Below are 27,115 nucleotides of genomic sequence, written 5' to 3'. Positions count from 1 at the left end.
CGTCGCGTTTGTGTGCGCGCCGGACGCGGCACACACATACGCCGTCATAACTCGTGCCAGGTAACATGAGAAACGGCGACTCGAGCCCGCTTTTCGTAAGCGGCTTACTTGCGCGACGGAAAATTGTACTACAGTCCTGCTCGCGCGCACGTGCCTTTTTCTTCGCCTTAACTCTGTGTGTATCTCTACGTCGTCGTACATAAAATGCACGATCGTGTCCCCCGTTTCTCTCTCTCTCCCCCTTCATCCCCGAAACGCGCCGATGTTTATGCTGCGCATATGCAAACACAGTTTTTCTCCGGCTAATGTACGCAGGAGATCGTGAAGAGTTATGGCACGTTGCGAGTTTTCACAGCTAGAATTATTAAATTATACGGCGCTTCACTTCTTCTAGGTGTGTGCGAGAACGCTATTCGCTGGGTCGATTAAAATTGCTTGCGATGCTTGAACAACATCCGGCACCGAATACTTTTACCATCGATAGATGGTTAAATGAATGAATATGATGTATGTCGTATGTTGATTAAATTATTATATATATTCAATATTATTAATTATAAGATTTGCAAAACTTGCTGAACAATCAGCCGTGACACTGCTAATCTATAACATTTCGTTTATAATCGTTAGACAGGTCTCGCGGATGCTTTGAATCTGAGCTGTCAAAATCAGCTGATCCTTGCGCGCGCATTTTATTCAGTGTGTATACCGATGAGAGATGTAGTAACACGCTGCTTGTCGATATATATATATATATATTTTTTTTTTCGATTCGCCGCGTGTTCGCCATCTCGACATTGATGACGTCTGTCGTTTGTTCGAGCGTGTATGCTTGTGCATTGCGTAGTATTTTGCATTTTACCGAGTCTATATATATATGTCTGTCTGTTCGCGGCTTGCGCTTAACCTCCCCTTGCATCGCCGTCACCCCCCATTATATCCCCGACCGCTCAGAAGCCCGAAACAGAAAGCATTTTAAGCCTTTGCATCCGCAGTAACGCGAGTTTTCGCTTTTGGTATGTTTCCAGAACAGCAGGAACTGGAGTTCGACCGCGCGGGAGGAGCCAACAGCGCGCCGAATAAATGACGTAAATCCGAGGAACGGAAGCGCAACGTCACTCGCTAACTCGCAATTCTCTCCTCTCCCCCCGCCCCACCCTACCCTCTCCCCGGAAACCTCCCTCTCTCTGTCTCGTCGCACCCTTCCTTTTCCCCCCGTCTTCTGCGCGGGTCCGATCCTCGACACGACCCCAAACGCGACCGGACCTTCGCCCTCTCCTGTCGCGCCCGTCGTGTCTTCACGTGCTTTACACCATCCTCTTACCACGCTCCTCTTTATCGTCCGTCTCCGTTACCAATCTCTCTTCGCACGCTTCTTCATCGGTATCCGCGTCGTCTCCCTTCCCGGGCATCCGGAATTCCCGAGATAATCGACTCGCGCGCCGCCATTCCGCCTCTGGTGAACAGAACCGTGATCCTGATCCTTCGCCGTATCGTGACTACCAACACCAGCGTGACCTCCTGTACTCCTTCCAGTCACGAGAGAAACACACGTTAGTTTGAAACCGGCTTGAAGGACGCCACGAGACCGGCTTTCCGAGAGACACGCATATACGTAGACAAACACACATACACACGCGGACGACAGTACACCCTCAGCAGCAGCGACCAACTGCAGCCTCCTGTGTGTAATAAAGGAAGAGGAGATATACGCGTACAAAAGCGCGCGCGTCTAGAGAGCACACTCCTCTTGGTCGACGTTTAGCTTCGAAGGCTTTCAAGCTTTGCCCGACTATTACTACTACTACGTCCTCGGCTTTCTCGAGTGCGGCGTGCTGCAAGATCAAGGAAGATAGAGGAAGTATAGAGCGAACGAGGAGTCGATAGACGAGATCGACGACCTTCGTCATCGCCCAGGACGGGAGAGAGTAGCTGTGCCATCTCGCCTAAAATCGACCGGAGTCTAATCGCTGTCGATATATAGCTTCACCCTCTTCGCTTCTTTTTCTCCTCCGGTTCTTTCGCCTATATATATATATATATATATACACACACTTCCGGCTTTCACACCCACTCGGAGATTATTCGGAACGGGAAACCAACGCAACAACGGCCTACGAGAGAGCGCGAAGAATCTCGCACAATCGCTAACCATCGACGACGACGCCTAAATTCGCCGCCACCGCGCTCCTTCGATTAATTCACCGTGACGCGGAATCGATATCGGGCGGGAGAGAAGCGATAAGCCACGCTTCGACGTTGCTGATAAACGCCGAATTTCCGCGAGACGACGATTCGCTGAAATATCGCGCGTCAACAACAACAACAACAACGACGACCGTGAGCCGAGCGCGGCTTCAACGTGAGGAAGATCGAGATCGCGAGAGACACAATAGTGATTTCTCACGCGTACATGGGACATTAAGAACGTTGCATCCTGCTTAAACGGAAGATCTTCTGCCGTCTGTAAGGTATAACAAGTCTAAAGTAGTTGAACGACTCCGAGGCACACGCGGGATTTCGCGTTCTTTGTGTGTGAAAGAAGTTGAAAGAGAGAGAGAGAGAGAAAAAAAGAGCGAGTGGAAGAGAGGGGAAGGGACGAATGAGCGTGTGCATCGTGAACGAATGGTGAGAGAGATTGACGAGACAGGGTGAAAGTGGTGGAACGCATAAGGGTGGACGTCGCGAAATCTCGTGAATAAGTGCCGACGAGCTCGTGCCGCGAGTTCCTCGATCGTATCCCAGTAAACCGAAACGTATATATAAACCTTGATCAGTCGACGCGAGTGCACGCGACCGGGGATAAAGGCGCTGATCATCACGCGAGGAGGAATTTAGGAAGGAAGAGAGAGAGAGAGTGGGAGAGGAGAGAGTTATATCGGTGGTGAATTCTCGGTGGTGGAGAGTCTCGGGACTTACTCTCAAACGGTCAGCGCACGAACGGGGGATTTCTTCGGTCTTCCAGGAGTGGAAGAATGGCAATGGTCAACATGAATAACCTACTGAACGGCAAGGACTCGCGGTGGCTGCAACTGGAGGTCTGTCGGGAGTTCCAGCGCAACAAGTGCACCAGGCCCGACACGGAGTGCAAGTTCGCCCATCCGCCAGCTAACGTCGAGGTGCAGAACGGACGGGTCACCGCCTGCTACGACAGTATCAAGGTAACGAACCGTTGCATAATCGAGTTTCCGTGCTCGCGCGTAACGAGCGCGTTCGCGCGGAGCGGAATCGTCCGCCGATAAACTACGCCTTCACTTATCTGAGGCTTACTAGCGTTCCTAGCTATTATTCCAGTTATATCGATACATGCAGATTTATGTGTTCTGTCGACAAGTTCGATAATTCCCCCTTTTCCCCGCGGTTGATTTCGAATCTGTTATAGTTCAACAAAATTATGACATGATACTAATTTGCACACAATCTCTCTCATCTTTATTTCGTTTTTATTCGTACACTGAAAAACATTTTTTTGTTAACTTGAATAACTAAATTATTATTTTGTTAATCGAGCATATATTAGTATTTGAATCAAATATACATTTTGTTAGATTTGATATGTTATATTTAATTTAAATATTTTTATATGTTTAATTAAGAAAATAATATTTAGTTGAAAGTTAAGTTTAGAGGTCAAGTTAATAATTTTTTTTTTCTGTGTATTGTTTCGCACTCTGGACGCGGGATTACTCAATATAACACATTTATGTCAAGCTGTTACATACATAAAGCTAAATAAAGCTCAAGTATTTATTGTCAACAACGTAACATACAGAGAGTATCAACATTCTCGGAACGATTGAATATTTCATAAAGTATGCATTTAAAAAAAATGTTTCAAAAGTTGTAGGGCTTAAAATTATCTATGTACTATAATCTTATCCGTTTTATCATAGATAGCGATACATAGGTCAGAGCAGGATATACATTTTTTTAAATAGAATTATTATATTTTTTTTATATAAATATCGATTTTTCACAATACTATGCATAAAATGTTTTATAAAGGTAAGAGAGTCAAAAAGTGAACAGTTTAAGGAAATGTTTTTTTATATTTTAATTTGACATTAAATTACGTAAACAATAAACTATGAAATATCTTATAAAATATTGATTTTTCGATCTTACGTTAATACTTTCATGCATAAAATAATGAGAGAACTCGATTGATATAAAGAAAACGGATAGTTGTTTTTAAGAAAAAATATGTAGCTGCTAGTTGCAAATTACATATTTTTTCTTAAAAACAACTATGCGTTTTCTTTATACCAATCGATTTCTCTCATCATTTTGTGCATATTTTATAGTTTATGTAAGATTTATGTCAAATTAAAATATAAAATATCTCATAAACTATTAACTCTTTTGACCATTTTACCCTTATAATTTTTATGTATTATAGAATTATTGCGAGGAATCGATTTATATAAAAAAAAAAATATAGTAGTTTCGTTTAAAAAATTCAAGATCTCGACAATACCATTCAAGACCAAAGTGATAAAATCTGTAATAAATATATATTTTTAAATTCTATGACTTTTGTTCGAGACACTTTTAAAAATGCATAGTTTATGAAATATTTAACCGTTTTCAGACTTTTGACACATCTGTACATCGAATTATCATAGAATATATAATTTAGTCTTCAATTTAATGATTCGATACACTGAAAAAAAACTTTGCAACTTGACTAAACCTTTCAACTAAATATTATTTTGTGAATTGAACGTATAAAAATATTTAAATTAAATAAAACGTTAAATTTAACAAAACATATATTTGACTTGAACACTAATATATGTTTAATTAACAAAACAGTGATTCTTCATATGGTTAATATTCTTCATATTTCGAATAAAAGGACAGATTGTCTTTAGCAATAAATCTAATTATAGAGATGTTTCTTTTTAGCGCGAATTTAATATTGAATTTGATATCGAATTAAATTAAAAAAATATTACATCCCCAAATAATTGATAAAGTGCAACAACTCTTACAGTCCCTTCTAATGCTAATAGCAGGCAAAGGAAATACTTGTTTAATAATTTATGACTATGAATATTAATTGACTATTTTACAGCAATAAAGATTAATGACAATTGTTGTAAGAAATTTTTACGCTTGTCCCAATGTTAGTATTCATAACATTTAAATGAGCGACAGCGAATACTTTTATGATTTTAAAGAGAATGTTTCAATCGCCATAAAAAAATATACATTATTTAACGCGCACGATTTTTCTCGTCAGCATAAAATATTTCATGCAAATTTTTACATAAAACTTTCCATTAAAGTAAATTTTGCGACGATAATACTAACCGTTAGTGAAAAAGCGTCATTCATCAGTCATGAAATCTAAAATTCCATTTGAAAATATAGCCTTCACTGAATGACCGACCACTACACGTCGCAAAAAAAAAAAAAGACTATTGTACGCTTTATCTCCGCTAATCTTTGTCTTCGCCTATAATCTAAGATTATCGCGGAAGAGAAGATAACGACGAAGTTTATGGCGGAAGAGCAGTATATTGATGTGTGTATGTATTCGCGTATGTATATTCACGCAATTACATGACTTTGCCGCGCCCACGCGTATCGCACGCAGATATATATATATATATGTAGATGCACACATGGACGCGTATTTCACTTCCTCCCTCATCTTCCTATTTTATCTAATCGCAAGCGTGCGTGTATAGGTGCCATCAGACAAAGCGGCACCAGCGTCGACTTTGACGCGAACGTGTGTTGGTTCGATGGTCTCCTTTTTTTTTTTTTTAACATAACGCTGGTTACCTCCCGCGTCTGATTTATCGGTGATGTCGATTGGTATTTTCCCATTCCTTGTGCGCGTTGAATAATTGTCGCTATTAATAACTGCGAATTCAATTCTCCGGTTCAATATCTGGCGAGAAACACGCCTGGTAAGACGAGGCGTGTCTCCTCCTTCTTTCTCTCGCGTTCATTTAATCGCGTTTTGCGCTTCGAGAGACGGAATATTCTGAAATCCATAAACCTTTTCTTCCCCTCTTCGAGCGCCGATCGGCGATAAAGAGACTTATTACCCGTCGTAAATTACAACCGATTCCTTATCGCGCCGCATGGTGTTACAAATTATCGGCTTTGTATCGGGAGAGATCAGCAGTCAGGAAAGCGCAGGCGGGAGATCGATCGACGATCCCACGTGTATTCATTTGGATCGATTGTAAGCGGGATGAAAGGAGCCCTAATGCGCGCGGTTAACCTCTGCATTACAATAAGATTTTCAGAGATGCATTTCAAGAGGATAATTTTGCAAGCATAAGTTCAATATCCATATGGTTCGTATATTCTTTGGTTTCACATCCTCCCACGTGAAATTACTCGGCACATATATCGAATTAAATTAAAATTATTCGTTACTTTTTGTTGAATAACGGAAATTTGCTTGGTAAAAATTAGCTCCTACACCTTCGTAAAGATTATTAAATATGGTTGATATTTTTTATGATTTATATGGTTTATGTATATCGAATTAACGTAGGATAAACAAAATTCTTCGATTTACATTTTATATTTTTTTTATCACACATCGAATAGATGAAAAAGACACGACTCTCTGCTCTTTCCACGTGAAAAAATAACAATAAGATGCAGAAAAGTAAGAGATATAAGTGTCTAATCTTTTTTAACATAATCTTGCTGCGTGTAAAATATATAAATTGATGTATAATTTTCTTCCATAGTTTGCCTTAGTTGGAAAACATTTAAACAACATGTTAAAGTTTGTCTTTCCAACTGTTTAAGTAGAACATCAAATCTTTACCTTCCAATTAATTTTAAGCGTTACATATATTTCTATATGTACAGAGAAATACATAATTTAACATCTATTAAAAAATGTATACTACAATATGAGTGAAGAACGGAGTCGCGCGATTAATATGCCCGTAAAGAGAACAAGTCATCTTGAATATTTTTCAAGCTATCCTGTACATCGCCGGTAGTTCTACGTATAATATAAGCTGGCTCGCGGAGAGAAAAAAGGAATAGGGAAAAAATGGCCGAACAAGAAGCCCGTCTTTTCACATTTTAATCTTCCTAGGCGGGAATATTGAAAAATTTTGCGGACGGAAAGCGGAAGAAGCGAACGCGTTGAACATCTCATCCTATCGGACAGGTACATCCTGTCGAGTGGTCCGCCAGAAAGGAGATAGAGCGAAGGATATAAAGAAAAAGGAAAAGAGCGATCTCGTAATCGTCGGCGGGACAATTCCGCTCACGAATACTCGCTCGTTCTCATCGCGCGTTCCGTATTTTAGTCGCGCGTTAACGGACGCGACAGGTGCAGCTATAGCCGCGACGACGAAGACGACACTGACGACGGCAGTAGCAGCAGCTGTTAACTATGTTTTTCGTGTCTACCGGCGTGAAACGCGACCGGCTCCTTTTCGCTCTCTCGCGCTCGCGATTTTCTGATCCCTACCCTTTCCCTTTTCCCTCGCCTTGTCACGGAAATACGACGCTGCCATTGCCCGGTGAATCCCGCAAGAATCTAATGTTACTGTACGTTGACCGACCCAGGAAACTGCAGTCCGCAGTCTTGCTTTCTTACTTCTCTCTTACGTGGACTTGGACGGAACTTGCGCAATCGTTGCGGTAAAGCGAGAAGTCGCTGAATGATGTCACTTTTCATTTTTTGTGGCTCCTTCGCTTAATGTTTTTTTTTTTTTTTTTTTTTTTTTTACATCCCGATGACGAATTATGACGATGTCGGAGCGCGCGTGAAATTGCATGCGCGAGATAGTGCGTTATCATGGTATTATACATATTTATCGATCATGAGGAGAATCGTGTAAAAAAGTTTCTGTATTTGTGTCGTGATGAAAACGATAAACAAATTCCAATGAAAGATGAATGAGAAATCGCGATTGAATTTTCAGTGCAAATTTATACCGATTGCACGATGTGTGTTTCGAATGTCAAGTGAGCGCCCTAATTTTCGTATCTAAATACCGAAAACGTACGAGCAATCGCGCTGTAGTCTGTGATTTCGACAGTCCGACGAGTCAATTTAATTCCGAAAATGAAACAACATTGGCTGTTTGATTTATCTCCTGCCGACCCTGCGTGCGCCCCGCGCTTTTGGAATATAGTGAACTTATATCACTTTCGGAATTAGAGAGTCTCGCATAATGTTGATATAATATTCCGCCGCGCAAATATTGGTAGTTCAAACATTAAACTCGCACACGGCAAACGGTGTTTCGCCGCAACGATATTAACATTTCGGTCGGCTTTATTAAGCGGCGCAACAAAGAAATTTTATCGCGCGCATTTATTCTCTCTTCCTCTCTCTCGTTTCGCATTTTATCTATGTATATGCATATTTACCATGTTTTCCTTCTCTTTCTTTCTTCTTTCCTTTTCAAACTGCACCCATTTTATTTTCATCCAATTTTCCTAGACTTTTTGTATTCTTCAATAGTTCGTTCTTTGGTTTTGCACCCTTCACGAGGGGTTATTTGACTCGCTGTAACACGTTTATGTCAAACCGCGTTACACAAATAAAGTTTGAATAATTAAAATTATTAATTACTTTTTGTCGAATAACGTAAATTTTTTTCATAAAAATTGGTTCGCAAATTTTAATTACTAAAGATTATTTAATATAATTTATATTATTATTATTCATATGATTTCATTTCATCGCTTCCATCTTTTTAATATTCAACAGTAAATATCCGGGATCCAAAATCAGAGAATTTTGAAAACACCTGAAATTTACATGAGTTCTAGACATGAACAATAATATATATTCTTCAACTGCATTTGTAGAAGAAAGGTTAATAAAAGAAACTTGATTTTCGTTTATAAATCAAGAATCGATGCCCCGATATTTCGCTCGAGGAAAATTCGATACCAATTGACAATATCGTGCGAAGAACTCGTCGATAAAATTAAAATCGGAGCGTGCAGGTGCGGATTTCAGATTGGATGGCGACGTATAGGAGCGCGGTTAATGACAGAGAAAAAGAGAGAGAGAGAGAGAGAGAGAGAGAGAGAGAGCGCGGGAAAGATCCGAGAAGAAGAGGTCGTTAAACCGGTCCTCTCACTCGGTCGCGATGTTACGCGATATCCTACGTTAACGCGAGATTCGCACGTTCGATTCCAATTAGGCCGATTGGACGGCGGCGCGGCGCGATATTAAAGTAGACCTCCGGTTTAAATCGCCGTTTTCTCGTCGTCCCGTCCGTCGTATATGTATGTACACATCGACGTCAGACGCCTATATTTAAAGGGGAATATGACCGGGTTAGATGCGGCCAAGTTTCTCGTTGCCGCTCTCTCTCTCTCTCTCTGTTAGGGGTAGTAGCCCCTTTCGCGCGCGCGCGCTCTTTTGTCTTTTATCATCCCCTCCCGGCGACTTTCCAGTTCGATCTCCGCGAACAACGCCCGCGCTTATCCCCCGCACACTCTCGTAGCTCTTATTCACCCTCTCGGCGCGTTATCGATTCCAATTACCTTAAAACTTTCAATTAATTCGGCTGTCGAGCGTTTTACGCGCTGCAGGAACCGGCCATTTCTCGGGCGCAGATGTCGCGAGGGAGAACAGTGATGCTGAAATTTAATATCGATGTCGATACTTTTACGCAGGGCGTTTTAGCATCAATCCCGCGATGCCGTTCGATATTTCATCGAGGAGGAGAAATCGTGCGCGTTATCGCGCGAATAATAGTAATGAACATTTTTTTCTATACGAAAAGTCAAAGTATCGATGCCATTTTACGAAATTTGCTCTCTCTCTTTCCCTCCCTACGTTGACATGACAATCTCATTTCCACGTCTAGAAGTCGCACATGGACGCGCGTTTTATCGGCTCGTCACGGCCCATCGCCGATGGCGCGTTTTCTTTCTTCCTGTTGCCGCTTTTCGAGCTGGTATACGTGCTCGCGGCGAGCGCGATAACGACCCGTTCTCACGCTGATAAACGGCGGTCCATATAGCGCCGGTGATAATACCGGGATGTTACGCGAGCGCATCGGTTAGTTTTAAAAAGATATGACATATACACGTGATTTACAAAAATTTTTAATTTATATTTAAAAGAGGGAAAAACTAATTTTGCAAATGATGATATATATCGCTAAACGCGTATTAGCATTTGGAGTAAATTTTTAATTCGATCTCTTTCTACACGGTCAAAAAGTATGTAAAATTACAGGAAATATCATGTAATTTTACACTGAATTATTCATGTAATTTTACATATTTTTATGTACCTAATATATTATACATTTTTTAATGGTGTACTCTAAAATTGAGTTATTGGAATGAATTTGTCGCTTTTTACGCTTGTGAACCATTCAAAAAGCAAATGTGCACGCAGAGAGAAAGAGGGACAGCAGCATTGTAGAACATTATCAAAGGGGGGGCTAACACGAAGGGGTATAGAAGACACACGGAGGGTCCTTATATCGTTAGTTTATAAAATCGATTCTCTAGTCGGCGACAAGCGGTAGACAGACTGGCGGGTTTGCACGAATAGACAGATAGACCGACGGACTCGGGTCGCGACAGGTAAGCGGCCGGCAAGGTGTAGGCAGACGGGGTCTGGCTGGCAGGTGCTCGCGTATTACTTCTAATCTAAACTACGTACCGTGTGTGCTATTTCTGCACCCCTTTTCCATGTATCGGCGACGATATAACTTATTAATAGGCCGTTTAAGTAAATATCACGACATCGGCGTATACATACATATATCTGTTCTCGATTTCATTAAACGCGATCAATTATCTTTTCACATCGCCGAACGCATTCTCAACGATCTATATAATAATTCGCGGCGGATAATTCAATTTTTATAATAATATAATAATTTTCTGTATATATTTTGTTCGAAGTTAAACTGTTACATGTTGTACGAGTTTATTGTTTGAGTGGAAGTGTAGCAAAACTAAATTCAAACTTATACATACCTATATCACTTTCAAACTGTACGATGCATTATTTCTGCTTGTTTCCAGATATCGATATAATTGGTGTTATAAAAACTGTTATGTAAAGCCTAAGTAAATATATCGCGACGCGGATTAATCGTGTTTATCATACCACGATTAATTTACCTGGGAATTCCTAATGTTGAGCAAACCGAACTATCGTTACCTAAGTCAGTTTCGCCTTGAATTAATCATAGGAATTGAAATACCGTTTACGATACGTTTTTGCCGCGTTTATGGGAAATTATACCGTTATTTTAGGCTAATTGAACTAAACAGTTTAGCGTTTCCGATATGTCCGAGAGACGCGGAGAATTTCGGAGCATGTATTATAGATGAGGAAACGCGAAGGGAGATCGAGCCGATTCGTGCACGGCCGTGCATTGTTGGTCTGAAAATCGATTCACGACACGCGGCAAGTAGACAGACGGGTTTACATGCCGACAGACAGATGGAGAAGACAGACAGACAGACAGACAGGTAAGGCGAGGCAAGGCAGCAGGCCGACCGCGACAGACGGGAAAGCTAAGAGCAGGGCGAGAGAGAGTTGCCCGTGTATTACTTCTAGCCCGCAAACTACGCCTCCGCTCCTCCTTCTCGATATTACGTCTCTGATATTCCCGTGAGCTTCCCGGAATATCTTATACGCGGTGCCGTCTAAACGTTTGCTATTCCAGTCGAGTGGAAATTCATTTAATTGCCCCGGAAGATCAAGAGCTCTCTAGACCATCTCCTATACCTGCGCGCTCAACCTCTTTGCCGTCTCTTTTTTCCCTCCGGCTTCGTCTCTCTGTGCCATCGTCGTTTTCGCAATCAAACCGAGACCTAATACCAATCGAGTCTCGGCCAAATCGCTCTCCCAAAGACGCTGTCTCACGCGCCACGGAAGATACGCGGTTTAAATACCAGTTTGATACGGGGCAATTTCTATTCTTTTTTAATACGATTATTTGATTATCATAGACTCTTTTAACGCGTCATGCTTATTATCATCCGATGTGTCTGGCTCTCTTTTTTTAATTGGTTTCATTTACATTTTGGAAATGCAATTAATTACACTTGGAAACGCGAAATCACGCGACGTTACATATTGCTCAAATCTTCGACTTGATGGAGGAATTCAAGAGGGCTTCGTCGAAGTTGGGACGTGATCGAAGCGTAGGGAAGCGAGATAGCCACTGACAAACGTACGATCGCTCGTTATCGGCTCGTTCTCGTAACCAGATGACTCGATCCGGTCGGTTGGATCCAGGCAGGTATCGCAGGTTACAGTCCTCTCTCGTAATCCCTCGCAGGGTTAGGTTTGCGGTTCAACCTCGAGTACGCTCCGATGTGTGTTTGTCGATGTGCGTTTACGTGTATACATGTGACCGAAAAACCATACAGGTGCTACCTATATACCTAGCCAGAGCCCCCCCGCCGCTTTCACATAATTTACGGCCGGACGGCATTAGCCGCAATGCTTGTCCCTGTAATAGAACGGTCGGATCTGCAGAGAGAGAGAGAGAGAGAGAGGGGGATCGAAATCGGAGGAAGGCGAGCGTGCAGGCCGCGTGCAGTTTCGTGCGTGTCGTGAATAAGGGAGGGAAAGGGATGGAAGGAGATCGTGCACAGGATATGGGGGATGGAAACGACGATGGGAGGCGCGCGGATGGCATTCTGCGGTCAGTTCAGTATGTGCCTATATGCCGTCATGTGTTATCGATTCCCCCCTTTCTCCTACCTACCTACCTATCTACCTACCTATACGTTTATGCCACACGGTATAGTTACCTCTATTCCTAGCTATGCGAGATAAACCTTGCGCCCGCGCGCTAATCTTATTCCGTTCCCTCTTCTTCGTATTCTACTCCTTTCTTCCGCCTTCTTATCCCCCGGTTCTCTTCCAGCCACGGCTATTGTACTCTACGAGCTTAACTCTAAACGATTTTAGAATACAATGTCGTCGAGTCCTCGCGTTTAAAGAGGATCGTCCTGCGAGTCGAAATCACGAAGAGTTCCTCTACTCATTGTCAGATAGGGTATATCAAAGATAATATTCATGAAAGTGCGACGTTAAATGGGTTTTTCTGAACATTGATTATTTCAGTTCCAATATCGATTCGCGAAACGCCATTGTTTCGTTATTATAGCTCCGGAATAGTCATTAATATAGCAAACCTCCTCCAATGCTCCGTCTTAGGTAATGTTCAAGCTCGAGCTATTCGAGATCTCTCGAAACTTTGCGGTATAATCGAACTGTCGAGTTTAATCGTAAACGCACGGTTGCAAGTCTTCCCACTTCGGTTTCAAGTATTGTCTCCTCGAGTCGAGACAGCCGTCCGTTCGGTCCACCTGAGCGACTCCAAAATATATCGTCTTCCGCTTCCGTGTGCAACGTAGCTCCGATTTCCGGGGGCTATCGAGCTACTTTCTAATAGCGTCGTTTCTTTCTTCCGAATCGAACTTTACATTGTACCTATACTACAATTTCGAGAGTGACTTAAAACGGCAAATTGTCTCTTCTTTTCTCCTCCATCGAAAATGTTTAACAATTTTCTTTCGACCGTTCTTCCAATTTTGTTTTTAATTTTCGCGCGTTTAGTTTATCCCGGTCCGCGTCCTAATTTTTTCTCTGCCTTAACGTTTTATTTATACGCGAGTAAATCGATATTTTCAGCGGACGCTTTTCTAAAAGGCAACAATCGGATGTGTATGAAAAGATAATAATTGTAGCAATTATTCGCGAACAATGCGTTGCATCGGCGCGAATCGGTAAGACAAAAGATTTTTTCATCAATCGTCACGTCACTATTGAAACCTCGGATATATTATTTATTCAATCGCGCCGCTTGATCGAAGCGGAGGCTATCACCGCTCTATTGTGTAACCGTCATTATTCCACATATTCCCACTATGGTCCATTCCATTCCTCGTATTATCCCATATTCCGTCGGCTCCGACCGCGACAGCTCATCAAATGTACATATCGAATACCTCGAGCCTGTGGTGGGGCGCTCAGAGAGAGAGAGAGAGAGAGAGAGAGGGGTATCGAGGTTTATCCGTGACGAAAAATTTACTTATCGATTTCCGTCCGCGCGACACGCGATGCAAAGAAGTTTCCGCCTTTTCTCTCTCCCGTCTGAAAATAACATTGCGAGTCGGTCTGGAAGCCACTACGTTAGCACGCGCGACCGCGTAATGTAGGAAGTGGTTCTCCTCGAAAAATTACGTATCTAACTGTGCTGGAAGCGGCGAGAAGGAGATGGATAGATATAATTGTATATATAAGACAAGAGAGAAAGGAAAAGGGCGGAAGAAGGAAAGATAAATGGGTAGATATAGATAGGAGAACGGCCGATAAAGGATCACGCACAGCACGCACGCTATAATCTCGAGAAACCCCGATCATATCGGTCTAATTGATAAATCGTGATGTTCCATTAAAGTAAGAGTTCTCAGATTGTATATATACATACGCACATATACATCGCACACACGTGCCGCACTTTTCTTGCGTGCGCGAGCGCTACACCTGGTGCGGAATCTATACGTGACTCGCACTTACGCATTGCGTGACTCGCTAACACATTATATTGCGTACAGCCTATTTTTCCGTCGAGCTTGCCGGTTAAGTAATACGATTGCAAAATCCACCGACGCGTTGTATTGATGATGTTTCTCTCGACGCGGCTTACCGCAAGTTATTCAAATTCGACACGCGATTAGTCTCCATACATTTAACAATATAATAATGCAGCAGACGCTCGTTTCCCTTTTATTTATTTATCTATACACTTTCTATTAAATCTATTTCTATATTTATTATTTTATAGCGCGTTGATATATACATATCTAATATAAAGTAAATTAAATTTTATTCTTTTTTTAATTTTTCATCAACAAATTGACACTCTCATCTCGATTTTCCTTTTAATTTACATTCAGAGAACGATTTAAAAAATCTGTACTACAATAAAATGCATTTCCCTTTTACTTTTATTTTTTATTCTATTTATACCGCTACGTGAAAATTGCATTTGCAATACAGCCGCAAAAATCGCGGCCAAAAAAAAAAAATTGAAAAGTAAAAAGTTAGGGAAAATGTGATATGGAACGAAAGAGCGCTGCTGCATCATTAAAAACACCCTCAGCGTTTTGCATCTAGCACGGGTGAGTGTGCGGAACCTCATTGTAGGATCGAAGTGCTTTAACAGTGCAAGGACGACTTTTTGGAGCGTAGTCGTTGATTATCATCAGTTTCCCACATCGACGAGAATGTCAGAAACGAAAATCGCTTTAAATCCAACGACCGCGCGCGTTCACGACCCACTTTGAAATTCTATTTAGACGAATACATCCCGTTAAAACGTGACACGCTGTGAATTTCCAGGATAAAAGAACGATAAAGATTTCTAGAAAACGACGTGATAAATCGCCGAAAAATCTCTTCTCATCGATTTACAATAAAAGTAAAAATATTTCCTACTCAATTCAATGAGAAAATAGGTATATATCTATAGATGTAGGGATATCAGGGTGGCCAGCGGTCCTTGAATCCTTGAAAACCGGGAAAGTACCGGGAATTTAAAAATTGCCTTAAAACCGGGAAAAGACCTTGAATTTACTTTGAAAACCGTGATTTTTTCAAACGTGTCATTTTTTAATTGCTATTGATTGAAAAACATTGAAATAACTCTTAATTAATTTTTTGTTGAAGCTTTATGAGTGCATTTTAAATAAACGCGCGTTCATCTTCCCTCCCCTCTCTTTCCCCACGGTGCTATTTGGCGTATCGTTCTAATAATGTTTGCGGTCCGCGAGTCCGGCGGGCTCGTCGCAGTGATGACAGGTTTTCTCTCTCGCACATGCGCGCGCCGTGCATACGCGAACGAGAGAACCCATCCTGTCTCACATCACTGGCTCGTCGCGAAGAGAGTCCGCGGAGAGGGGAGAATCATTTGGCGCGCAATGCTCCGCGCTGCTTTTGTCTAAATAAATGATAAACAAATCGAAAATCTAGACTGTAACGGTCGGTAGTTTCTCATATGTGATTCTCAGTGCAATACCTATAGATTAATAAGAGTGATTATAGAATAATAGAAGTGATTTATTTGTTGTCTTCTAACAGCAGGTAATATATTATTATCTAAATAAAATTTATATATATAAGATCATTTTCACGAAGGAATATCGGAAAAATAATGATATTGTAAAATTGTTAAATAGCGAAATTACAATTTAAAGAAAGAATTTTAATATTTAAACTTTTTTTAAATTGTGTATATTTTTGAATAAGCCAATTTATATTATTTATTAATATATTATTATTTTTATTATTAAAAATATTACAGAATGTGGTTGAATCAACATTTCTTTATTTTTGACACAAAGTTTTTTAATAATTATTTTCAGTTGATTTTTCAAAGAATAATGTCTAAGTTTAAACAGAAAACTACCAAGTATCAAGCATCCTATGAGCTTATTTATCCATGGGTAGCACGAGATCCAAAAACTGACACCAATGCATTATGTACGTGGTGTAAAACAGTTATTAATATTTCTTCCATGGGAAAAAGTGCTCTTCATAGTCACGTCAAATCAATAAAGCATAAAAACATTGTTACAACTAAAGAAAATAGTATTCCGATGGAAATGTTTGTACAATGTAAAGAAAAAGATAGTGCACAATCTGCGACTACTGATGCCGAATCATTACAAGGTACCCTTATTATTATTATTTACTCTCTCATTACATTTAACAATACGTGCTTAACAAAACATTCTGCGCATTCGCGAAAAGGCACTCCACTTTTGTCCTATATGCGTATCCATCTTTAAAACAGATGGTTTGGTTATAGCGATAGATGTGAATCCCGTAATATCCGAGGATTTTGTATTCACAATGTTTATTAAAAAATTTATTTGATTTTTGTAAATTACGTGTCCACTATTTTTATTATTTTGATTATATAGATCTAACAAACAATAAAGTATATACCAATTTTATAAAAATCAAAATATTTTTGAAATTGAATTGAATGAATTATTTACAATTTATTAATTATTTGTAATTTGTAATAAATAATAAATTTACTTTTCTATTATAATAAATAATTAATACTTTTTTATCATTTTCCAAAATCTCATGTCGAATTCATATATATTTAATTATAGTAAATAAATCTACATATCATTGTATAATTTAGACAGTAGTAAATAAAATTTGTTTAAATGTGTAGCGTTAGTATAAAAAATATTAAAACTTTCAAGTTATCTTTATCGATTCTAGTATTTTTAGAATCTCACAACACGGTTAGTCCTATTAAAGTAACTGGAACTACTGTCAATGATCGTGGAATTTTAACAGCTTCAACTTCAGAGAATAGCTCATTAAGTTTACGGCAAAAGTCTGTGCACCAATTTCTCGTGACAGATGATGTCACAAAAGCTGAAATTCTTTGGTGTCTTCGAACTGTTATGAACCACATATCCATACGAACGTCTGCTGCTTGTGTCTCAACTCTCTCTCTGATGTTTCCTGATAGTAAGATTGCTGAGAAAATGCAACTAGGGAGAACGAAAATTTCATACAGTATTGTGTACGGTATTGCTCCGTATTTTTATCATGAACTGCTTAACTTAGTCGATGGTTGTGATAATGTGGTCCTTGAATTTGACGAAAGTTTGAATTCGATTTCTCAAAAGGCCCAAATGGATCTTTACATAAGATTTTGGCACCCAAACGAGTCCTTGGTATCGACGCGATATTTTGACTCTGTTTTTCTTCAGCGCACGCGTGCTATTGATTTACATGAAGCTTTGACGGGGTCTTTTGGTGCGCTAAAACTCGGAAAAATTTTACAACTGTCTATGGATGGGCCAAATGTAAATTTAAAAGTTTTTAAAGATTTAAATCAGGAGCTAAAAGAGTCCTTTGACGGTAAGGCGCTCTTGAATATAGGTAGCTGCGGCCTGCATGTTGTTCATGGTGCATTTAAAACTGGAATGAATCAATCTAAATGGGAAATTATGACTTTCTTGAGAGCTGTGTACTATCTATTCAAAGATTCGCCAACACGAAGAGCTCAGTATACTGAATATACAAAGTCTTCTACTTTTCCCAAAAAATGTTGTGCCATTAGATGGGTAGAGAATGTTGCCGTAGCAGAGAGAGCTATTCAAATTCTCCCGCATTTAAGAACGTACGTCGCCGTATCAACAAAGGAAAAATCTGCTCCAAATTCGCATAGCTTCAAAACAGTTTCTGAAGCTGTCAATGATAAACTTCTTGGTCCAAAACTAACTTTTTTTAGTACAACAGCATCTTTGCTTGAGCCATTTTTGCGTGAATTTCAAACAGATGCTCCTATGGCACCATTTTTATATAATGAATTTTATACTCTTATACATTCTATGATGCAGCGAGTTGTAAAAACCGACGTTCTAAATGGCCGGGAAAAGACCTTGAATTTGAAAATTGTGAATCGCTGGCCACCCTGGATATTCGGTGGTCTTTAATTCAAGTTTAATTAATATTTTTTTTGCTTTCGAAAGACAGAGCTTTCCTTAGAACTCATACAGAGAACATCTTGATAATTATCAGGATAATCAAAACTAATGAAAATGTCGTAGGACAAAGTGAGATGCTGCGTGAAGTTGGCGTCCCGGTTTGTCCTAAGTTGTCGCCGCTCTTTTGTTTTCTCCGAGACAAGAGGGTGGCTTCGTCGTTTTTATCAGACTTTCGTCAACGACGTAGAAAGAGAGCCAGGCCGGTATCGTTGACTCTTTCGACACCCTTTCCCGAACGCGAGAAAGAAGACTAACGTCGATTAGAGAGAGCTTCTTCCATTAGGGTCATCCGACCGCGATCTCTCATCTGCCATGTCTACTTCGTTTAGCTGATTTCTTGTGAGAAGGAAAAATGTGCCTCGCACCGCGAGCGGTCCCTCTCGAGGAGCCTTTCATCGTCGCGTCTCGCGGTCGGGAAGTACTCTAAAGCCGCATCTTCGTATTACAATTTTACTTGCGGTCGGTCGTAACTTAACTTCCATGTTAACATTTCTCTCTTACTTTCGTTACTTCTCGCCTCTTGTACATTTTTTTTTTTTTTAATGTCATCGCAAGCATATCTCTTAAAACAAAGATTGGAGAATCTTTTCGTGAAAAAATGACCTTACACAAATATCAGGAATATACAGTAATACTTAATTACGCGATACGACGATCCCCTTAATTTATTTTGCGCGTGTAACTTATTTAGAAAATATATTATCGATGTAATATAAAAATTCGAATACTGTAATAATGAACTAATATAGTAATAATTAATATAGGAATCAACACGAGGTAAGTGTGGAAAAGGATTTAATTAATTATACGATTGGCGCTAATAAATTAATATATTGAAATCCGGACAAGACTAAATCCACAAATCAAATCGAACCAAGTATTTCACAATATTGATACACATGTTATATCGATGAATCTGCATTACGTCGTTTCACGAATTTAATAATATTCAATAATAAAAAATTCATAGCGATACCTTATATTGAAAGAATCTCGGAACTAGTAGCATCAGAATTAAAGAAATCAAATATAACAGTAGGATACAGATGTCTAAAGAAATTAAACAGAGTCATAAAAACGCAAAAAGACAGAGATAAGCTCCAAAATAATTCGGGGGTCATATATAAGATTTCGTGTAATAATTGTGATGCTACATATGTAGGACAGACGAAAAGACAATTAGGTACAAGAGTAAATGAACATAAAAATAATATTAGATTAGATTCAGCAAGGCACTCGGTGGTTTCTGATCATATTGTAAAATTTACACACAATTTCAATTGGAACGACACAAAAATCCTAGATTATGAAAAGAATTATTATAAAAGGTTGATATCAGAAATGATATATATTAAAGAAGAAAACAACAGTATCAACCTAAAAAAGGACACCGAGCGTCTTGACGGTTCTTATTATGATATTCTAAAAAAATTGTCTACGTCATCTTAAAAATTGGGTATATATACAGCGCGCCGACATTGTAAGATACAGATATCGATTTGTTTTTTAAAAAAGTACACATTGTGATTATGTTAAGTAAAAAGAAATAATTTTTTAACAAAGGTGTTATGTTCGTTGACAAAAAATGTCGTTACATAATATAACAGCATCTGACGCTCTAACTCATGCCAACAATCATGAATTTTGTACTGCGTTCGTCATATAATCTTATAATTGTTGTATTTATTTATGATGTCGAAATGACTAAATTAATTTTTTAACATATTATTAGGATATTGAGAAAGACTGTCGTACAGTCGAAACGTTTATCGTAACTTTTGTATAGTATGACGTAAATTAATAAATAAAAATTTTTCAATTAATAGCATATAAGCTCGTTAAGTTGGCCTTTTATTATATCACATATTTTAATAATATTCAAATGTAACATGAGCGCGATAGCTGCAAAAATATTCATATACGCGCAATTTAAGAATTATTAAGATTAAAATCTATCTCCCCTTTTCTCTTTGTCTCGCTTTGTTTATATGACAACCACCGCATAGTGAGCATTCTGTAGGACGGAAGAGACAGGGGTGGATAACGTCCCGCGGTATTCCATCATTACGGTATGCAAATTCCCGCATACGGCTGAATTTTATCCGAGTAATCTGCCATGGCGTATAATTCGGAAATTCAGACCCCGCCGCCACGTCGGTCGTGCCAACGAAACGTAATTAATGCATTGTTAATCCAGTATCTCTCGCCCGTGCGTCAAGCTGCGCAGGGATAAAGAGGAAGGAAGAGGGACGAGAAAGGGCGACAGGGGAGACGTACAAGAGCGAAAATAAAATGCCCGAAAATCACCAACGAGTTTTCGCGCTTCCTACCTCGCACTCGAGTGCGTGCTCGTCCTGAATGCACGTCATCCCTTCCTCTCTCTCTCTCTCTCCCTTTCTCTCACTGATATTCAACGGGAAATTCGCGACGCATTACATGCGCGCACACGAGAGAGCGGCGCGATTCGGCGATTTCGCACCGATAAGGCAGTGAATTATATTCTCCACTTCGTGCTTTATCGAGTGCGACGAACGCGCAAGCTTGCGCATCGCCGACGAGGACCGGTAACACTAATTCGTAAAATGTCGAGTTCCAGCACAGGGGCGCATCTTTGATAATAAAAGAAAGATCTATGTGTGATTGTAGTCGAGTCGGTCAACTATACGCTTTTTGTCGAGAATAAGATTTTCGACGTGTCATAAATTGATCGAGTGGGATAATCTGTCAAAAAGTTTCTCTTTCGACTTCGCACTTTTGTAAGATAAAATTGACCGATTATTTCACAGCAAACCCTGCATTTTTTTTCGTTAGTCTTTATATTTTACATAAAATACATGACGATAAAAAATTATCATCAGTTCAATTAAACTCGCGACGCGGCTGTCTGTCGCCTTTTCCGCGACGCGATTAAATATACGAAGAAGAAAAGAGCATAAACAGGTGTTCAGCGATCTCATCTTCGCTCGTCAGATGGCTGCAATTAAATTTAACGACTTTTCGTGCGCATCCAACTTTACTCTTCTCTCCTCCCTGCGGACTTTTCAAGTATCTACATTCAGCTACGTGAGCGTGGTGCCGTAGCTCTAATTATTTGCCGCGCAGTTCATAATTCCTGCCATTTTTCGCGGAATTCCCAGTGTCCCTATAATCTTTTATACTTCCCCCCCGTTGAGACACACAAATAGAACACCGGTAAATAAACTATAAATCTTAAAATTTCAAGTCCGTGGAGTTATCGTAGATCGCTATTTGTAAATAAAAATATGAAATTTAAATGAGACGATGAAACTTCAATATAACAATAACTATTTCATCTGACGATAAATTTTATATTTTCTTTTTTCGTACTATTTTATTTTCTAGAAATAAATGCACATTTTACATGCTTCGTTTAAAAATTTTTTTTTGTAATAGAAATGATTACAGTTTGAAAAAAACGTTTAGAATATCTCGTTTCTTTCTCAATTTGACTAAGTTGACGGTGAATCGCTCGAGATAGCAATGTGTATCATCGGACGCAATGTGAATCGCGCGCAATAAATAAGGTAAAACGACTCAACTTTAAGAGTCGGATAGATCACACGGCAACCGGGATTCTAGCCAGCTTTTAAAGAAATTGACCAACGAGGTGCATTTCGCGGTGCACATACGGTTTACGTACATTGCACGCTCGGTTCATCTGCCAACTCACTTCGAATCCAAGTAAAATTTCTCCAGCGTTCTAATATCTCAACATACACATCGCTTGCATTTGAAATATCACACAAACTTTTTATCCAAAGTTCGATACGATGGTATTCAGCTGTTTGCAGCTGTGTACCACGTTCGTTTGAAGTTCCAAATGTGGAGAAGAAGAGTATCGTTGCGGATAAAATCAACCACCCTCTTTTCCTGTCATCACCGATCCTTCTCGTCTTTTCGCGCAACATTTCCAGCGAAATGTAGAGGAAATGCCTTTCTCTCTCTCTCTCTCTCTCTCTCTTTCTCACTCTCTTCTAATACACCCTCGATGTTTACATGCCGAAGTTACTCCCGACAGAACGGGGCGTTATAAGAGAATCCGTCTTGTAAGAAACGCGCCTATATATAGCGAACTTTTTAGCGGAAACACGTTTTTGTACTCGAGCATCGTCTCAAGACCATTTTAGCAACAAATGATGTAACTATGCAGGGACCATACGCGGTAAATATACGCGGCAAGTATTTCTTACCACCGAGAGACGAGAGCAAACGATACTATTATTAAACTGCACTACGGACGGGCCTCCCTCTCTTTCACGCTCACTTTCTCGAGCAAGTGGTAGTAGTAGTAGTTCTACTCGAGGTTATACTCGAGTTTATACTCGTATTTTCGTAAAAGAAAAGACAAAGTTGCTCAGCGTACAAAAAAATTTTCTTCAATTAAACCACTGCATTTTTAAACTCTTTATTTTTTTTAAGTCTCTCAACTTTGTGTACGTGAAACTACGGCCTCTCATTTCGTGGGAATAATTAAGAGTTCTGCACTGAAAAAACATTTGTTAACTCGACTGAATCTTTCAACTAAATATTATTTTGTTAATTGAACATATAAAAATATTTAAATTAAATATAACATATAATATATATTCAATTAAAATAAAATAGTAATTTAATCGAGAGATTTAGTCGAGTTAACAAAATTTTGTTTGAGTGTGGATTTATTGCCAATAGAGTTCTTGATAGTTTAAACAAACAGTCTGGTCATTAAAGCAACGAAAATGCTTCATCTCCCTTCTTTCATACCCTTCTCAAACGGCCTCTGGCCGTCATCTACCTTTCTCTCGTTACCAAGCTAGGTCTCTCTCTCTCTCTCTCTCGTCACCTTGTCAAGCCTCCTATCTCTCATTATAAGCGAGAATCGTGTTCATAGACCTTCCTCGAAGTAGTACCCCGCTAATATCGATCCTTTTGCTTACACAACCGTCTCTTCCTTTGGATTTCTCTCGTTCCTTCCTCCGGCTTCGACGTCCTCAATCGTCTTTGCATCATCATAGACCGTCGTCTCTTCGTCTTCGGTGACCCGTGATATCGTAAAGTAAACGTTAGCCGACGAGCTCTTATATATTCGATATAATAACTCTTCTCGAAGAGGGATGTGGAGAGGGAGAGGGGTACATTCTTTCATTTCAATTCTTTCGTACTTTTATCCTGTCTTCGTGACCTGCCCTTTTTGGCTTCTCTCGCCTGATCGCGTCAAGTACCAGTCCTTTTTAGATACCATTATATAATTTGACATCCTTCATACACTTCTTTCGAATCTTCCGCTACGTCTCATGAATTCGACGGGTTTGTGTTAGCTCGAAAAGGATTTAAGTCGACAAATCCCCGCGAGAGACACAACGCTATTTAAACAAGACCATCTTCATTCTTTCTCTGAGTACTTGCGCGCTCAAAAGCAATATCTCGACTCTCACATGAAGAGTGACTCATTTAAACACATCTGTTAACCTTTCATGTTTTATTTCTGTGTTATCTCTTGATCTGTCTTTTTAACATCGTTGTTACAAGATGGACAAATATTTTGATTTTCGCACATAAATTGAAAATGTTTTCAAAAAATACTTTATATGTAATTTTTTTCTATTTTCTTTTTCTTAATATAATTTTCAAGATTGAAACCACTTCATATAAAATTAATTTTAATCTAAATTCAATTTTCTTTAAATAAATGATTAAACAATGTGTATTTGTAATTTTGAGATACCTTTATAAAAATACTTGATAAAATTATGCATTTGATAAATATATTTTTTCAAAATTTATGAGATTTGTGTTAATATTGAAAATTTTTTTCTAAAAGGATGACTTTTCAAGGATGACATTTTTTATAAGACTACGTAATATCTCAAACTCGACTCATATGTCGATGTATTATTTTTTTTTTTTTTTTTTCAGTCGCGCGATAAATTTTTTCACTAACATTTTCATCTTGTATTCACGAAAATGTAGATGAAATTGTGCGACGAATTCGCCAAATATCCCTTTGTGCTATCGATTTCTCTGCCGTCCTCTTCCTCCGAGTTCTCCTTTGAACCTTTGCGTCATCTTACCTTTGAACGCGCTAGACTCGTCGGTATTTTCAACTAGAACTATCCACGAAAAGTTTTCTCTCTTCTCCTTCGTTTCTTCCGCTGGATACTGGATTTTCACGCTTCCTTTGTGTCAGTTTGTACCGATCGCATTCTCAATTTCTTACTCTGCCATTCATGATCAACATCAAGCCCCAACAATTTCTCTCTCGTCGATTTTTCCGCTCGCTTTTCGTTTTCTCATCAACGAAATCTAATCTTGATTTGATCAAAATGTCGAACCGGACTTAACCTCGAGGAATTAAATATTAAATAGTCGTGGAAAAGGAGACTATTATTATACCTTGGCTCATTCTTCGCGTGTATTTTTTAACCGCAATCGAAGACCGATAAGCAAACGGGTTAAATGGATTTATAGAGAAACCATAATATTATCACGATCGTCGCGTTAGAATTCGGCTGAAACGTACATATTCCGTCCCCTCTTCTTCAAAGTATTTTATGCCGTCTTTCTTTCTTTTACTTTCCTCTTCCATCCGTTTTCCTTCTGGCTTTTTCTTTCTAAAGTTGATGCGACGACGTTCCTTCCTTCGCGGTGATATCAATTCTCCTTTTATTCGTATTGTTACAAACGACGCATAACATTGCTTTGCTCGCCTTTTGCATTCCCTACCTCCCGTCTCTGGCTGTCTTTGAGCAGCAGCTCGGAGAATGCAGTAATCCCGAAAATACGGCTTCCTCTTCCTACTTTCCGCATCGACCGTGGAAAAATACCGACATAGGACTCCTCGGCGTTTTCTACCCTGCCTCGGTTCAAAATGCACCGTAATTCCTCGTGCGAGTTTTAGTCTGCCGATTTTAATTCCGCGTCATTTTTCTCCACGTCGGCGTATTTGCATCTCGGTGAAGTTAGACGCCAACGTGGCGACGAGTTATCTCTGGAACAATTCAAGACAGCACGGCCTTGCGGGATACATTAATCTGCGAGATAAAACTCTCTCTCTCTCTAGATCTCGTTTTTATTCATATGCGGTCTCTGCTGTGCGATCTATTCTTTTTTCTCTTTACCTTCAATCTATTTAATTGAGAGGTTGAGGAGACAATAACCCATGACTATTCCGGTTGTTCCGCAATTTGACGTTTCTTTGACACAGATCAATGAAATTAGTAACTACGGTTACACGTTAATCCGTTTAAATGGGAGTGTTTCATCCGGTCATGTCGGCATTAATATATTCGGATGATGTATTGTAACTATTGCGATATCGTATATCCCGGGCATTGTTACTACGCGGCTTAACTCTGTGCTTCGCGTATTTATCGAATAAGTTACATTTTCGTTGATCTGGTTTCATTGGAAATTCTCTACCTCGTTTCCACATTAATATTCTGCACGACTGACGCATTGTGAGCATTTCCACTATATCGGTCTATATGTATGTATAACTATCGGTCTCTCGCATACGGCGAATAATTAAACCGCCATGGGAGTAGCTCCGCGTACCTCGCACAGAATAGGTATATGACAGTTTTCCCCCGAATCATTTTTTATTATCATTTGTATTATTCGTATTATACGTATTTAATAAGTATATAAATCGCGTATTGTAAAGTTAGGAGGACAGAAAATTACGATAAATCAACAATTTCGAATTTCGAAAGTTACGCGATGCGAGTCAGAAATTGGGCAAGTTGACACACGCGTTAATTGAAAATTGAAAAATGCATTTTCGTCGATCGAATTCGGCGTTAAAAATTACATCTCGGCTTAAATTCTCGCGACGCGTGTAACTCTCGAATTAATTAAGCTGGGAACCGTTCGTCGAGAGCGGAAATCGACGGCGTGCGAACGCGCGCGTCTCTCCAGCCGTACGGTTTGCAAATGAGACGGGGATACCTTTTTATCGTCCGGGACAAAAAGACGCGAAAGCCACGACAAAAATGTTCCGCCATTGTCCGATCCGGTACGCGGGTATGCAACCACACTTATACGCGCACCTCGTTGGGCATAATGAGAGCATTGTTCCCTGAAACTATAGTCACATTGTTGTCACATTCTTCTCCCTCTCTCTCTTTTTCTCGCGGTTATTTCTCGTTGGTCTTCCTCGCTGGACAGAGTTTCAATGCCATCTTTAGCTCCAGCTTCATTCTTTTCACGCAACAGACCTCTCGATGTCTTAGCGCGCTACGTCTGGTTTTTTCGATTAGTCTCAGAGATTTCTCGTTATTGTATAGAAATGTATTTTTTACACGGGTGGAATTATTGAAATGTAAACGAGAATTTAAATGGAAACTTAATTTAATTTTTTTCTTCGAGTTACAAATTTTTAACAGTTTTAATTTCTCTCTTAAAAATTTCAGTAAACGGTTTTTTTTTCTTAATATTTTTATTTTAATATTTATCGTTGGTTCTCACGTGTTTAAAAAGTTTAAGCGTTAGAGTATGTTTATTAAACAAAGACGGCACGCGCTGTAAACTGAACGGATAAATGTATGCAAGTATTTTTTACACGTCTGCAATCTTTCTTTATTTTTTT

At 39.5% G+C, this 27,115-nt stretch overlaps 1 protein-coding gene across 9 annotated transcripts in view; it reads left to right on the top strand.

Moving 5' to 3' along the window:
• LOC114936159 (uncharacterized) overlaps window positions 1–27,115 on the top strand; it is a 366,697-nt gene that overhangs the window by 20,163 nt on the left and 319,419 nt on the right. For 8 of the 9 annotated variants that reach the window (XM_085481739.1, XM_085481733.1, XM_085481738.1 and 5 more), the window contains exon 2: window positions 1,029–3,161. In XM_085481739.1, coding sequence (XP_085337865.1) covers window positions 2,976–3,161 — 186 coding nt within the window. In that variant the 5' untranslated portion in view covers window positions 1,029–2,975. The remainder of the gene's footprint in view (window positions 1–1,028; window positions 3,162–27,115) is intronic. The other variant, XM_085481731.1, reaches the window with a different exon arrangement.

The sequence above is a fragment of the Nylanderia fulva genome, unplaced genomic scaffold, assembly GCF_048542155.1.
Source record: "Nylanderia fulva isolate GAGA-0341 unplaced genomic scaffold, ASM4854215v1 Scaffold19, whole genome shotgun sequence".
In the NCBI taxonomy this organism is placed as follows: domain Eukaryota; kingdom Metazoa; phylum Arthropoda; class Insecta; order Hymenoptera; family Formicidae; genus Nylanderia; species Nylanderia fulva.
The sequence above is the reverse complement of the archived record's forward strand: the minus strand, read 5'-3'. Positions and strand labels throughout refer to the sequence as shown.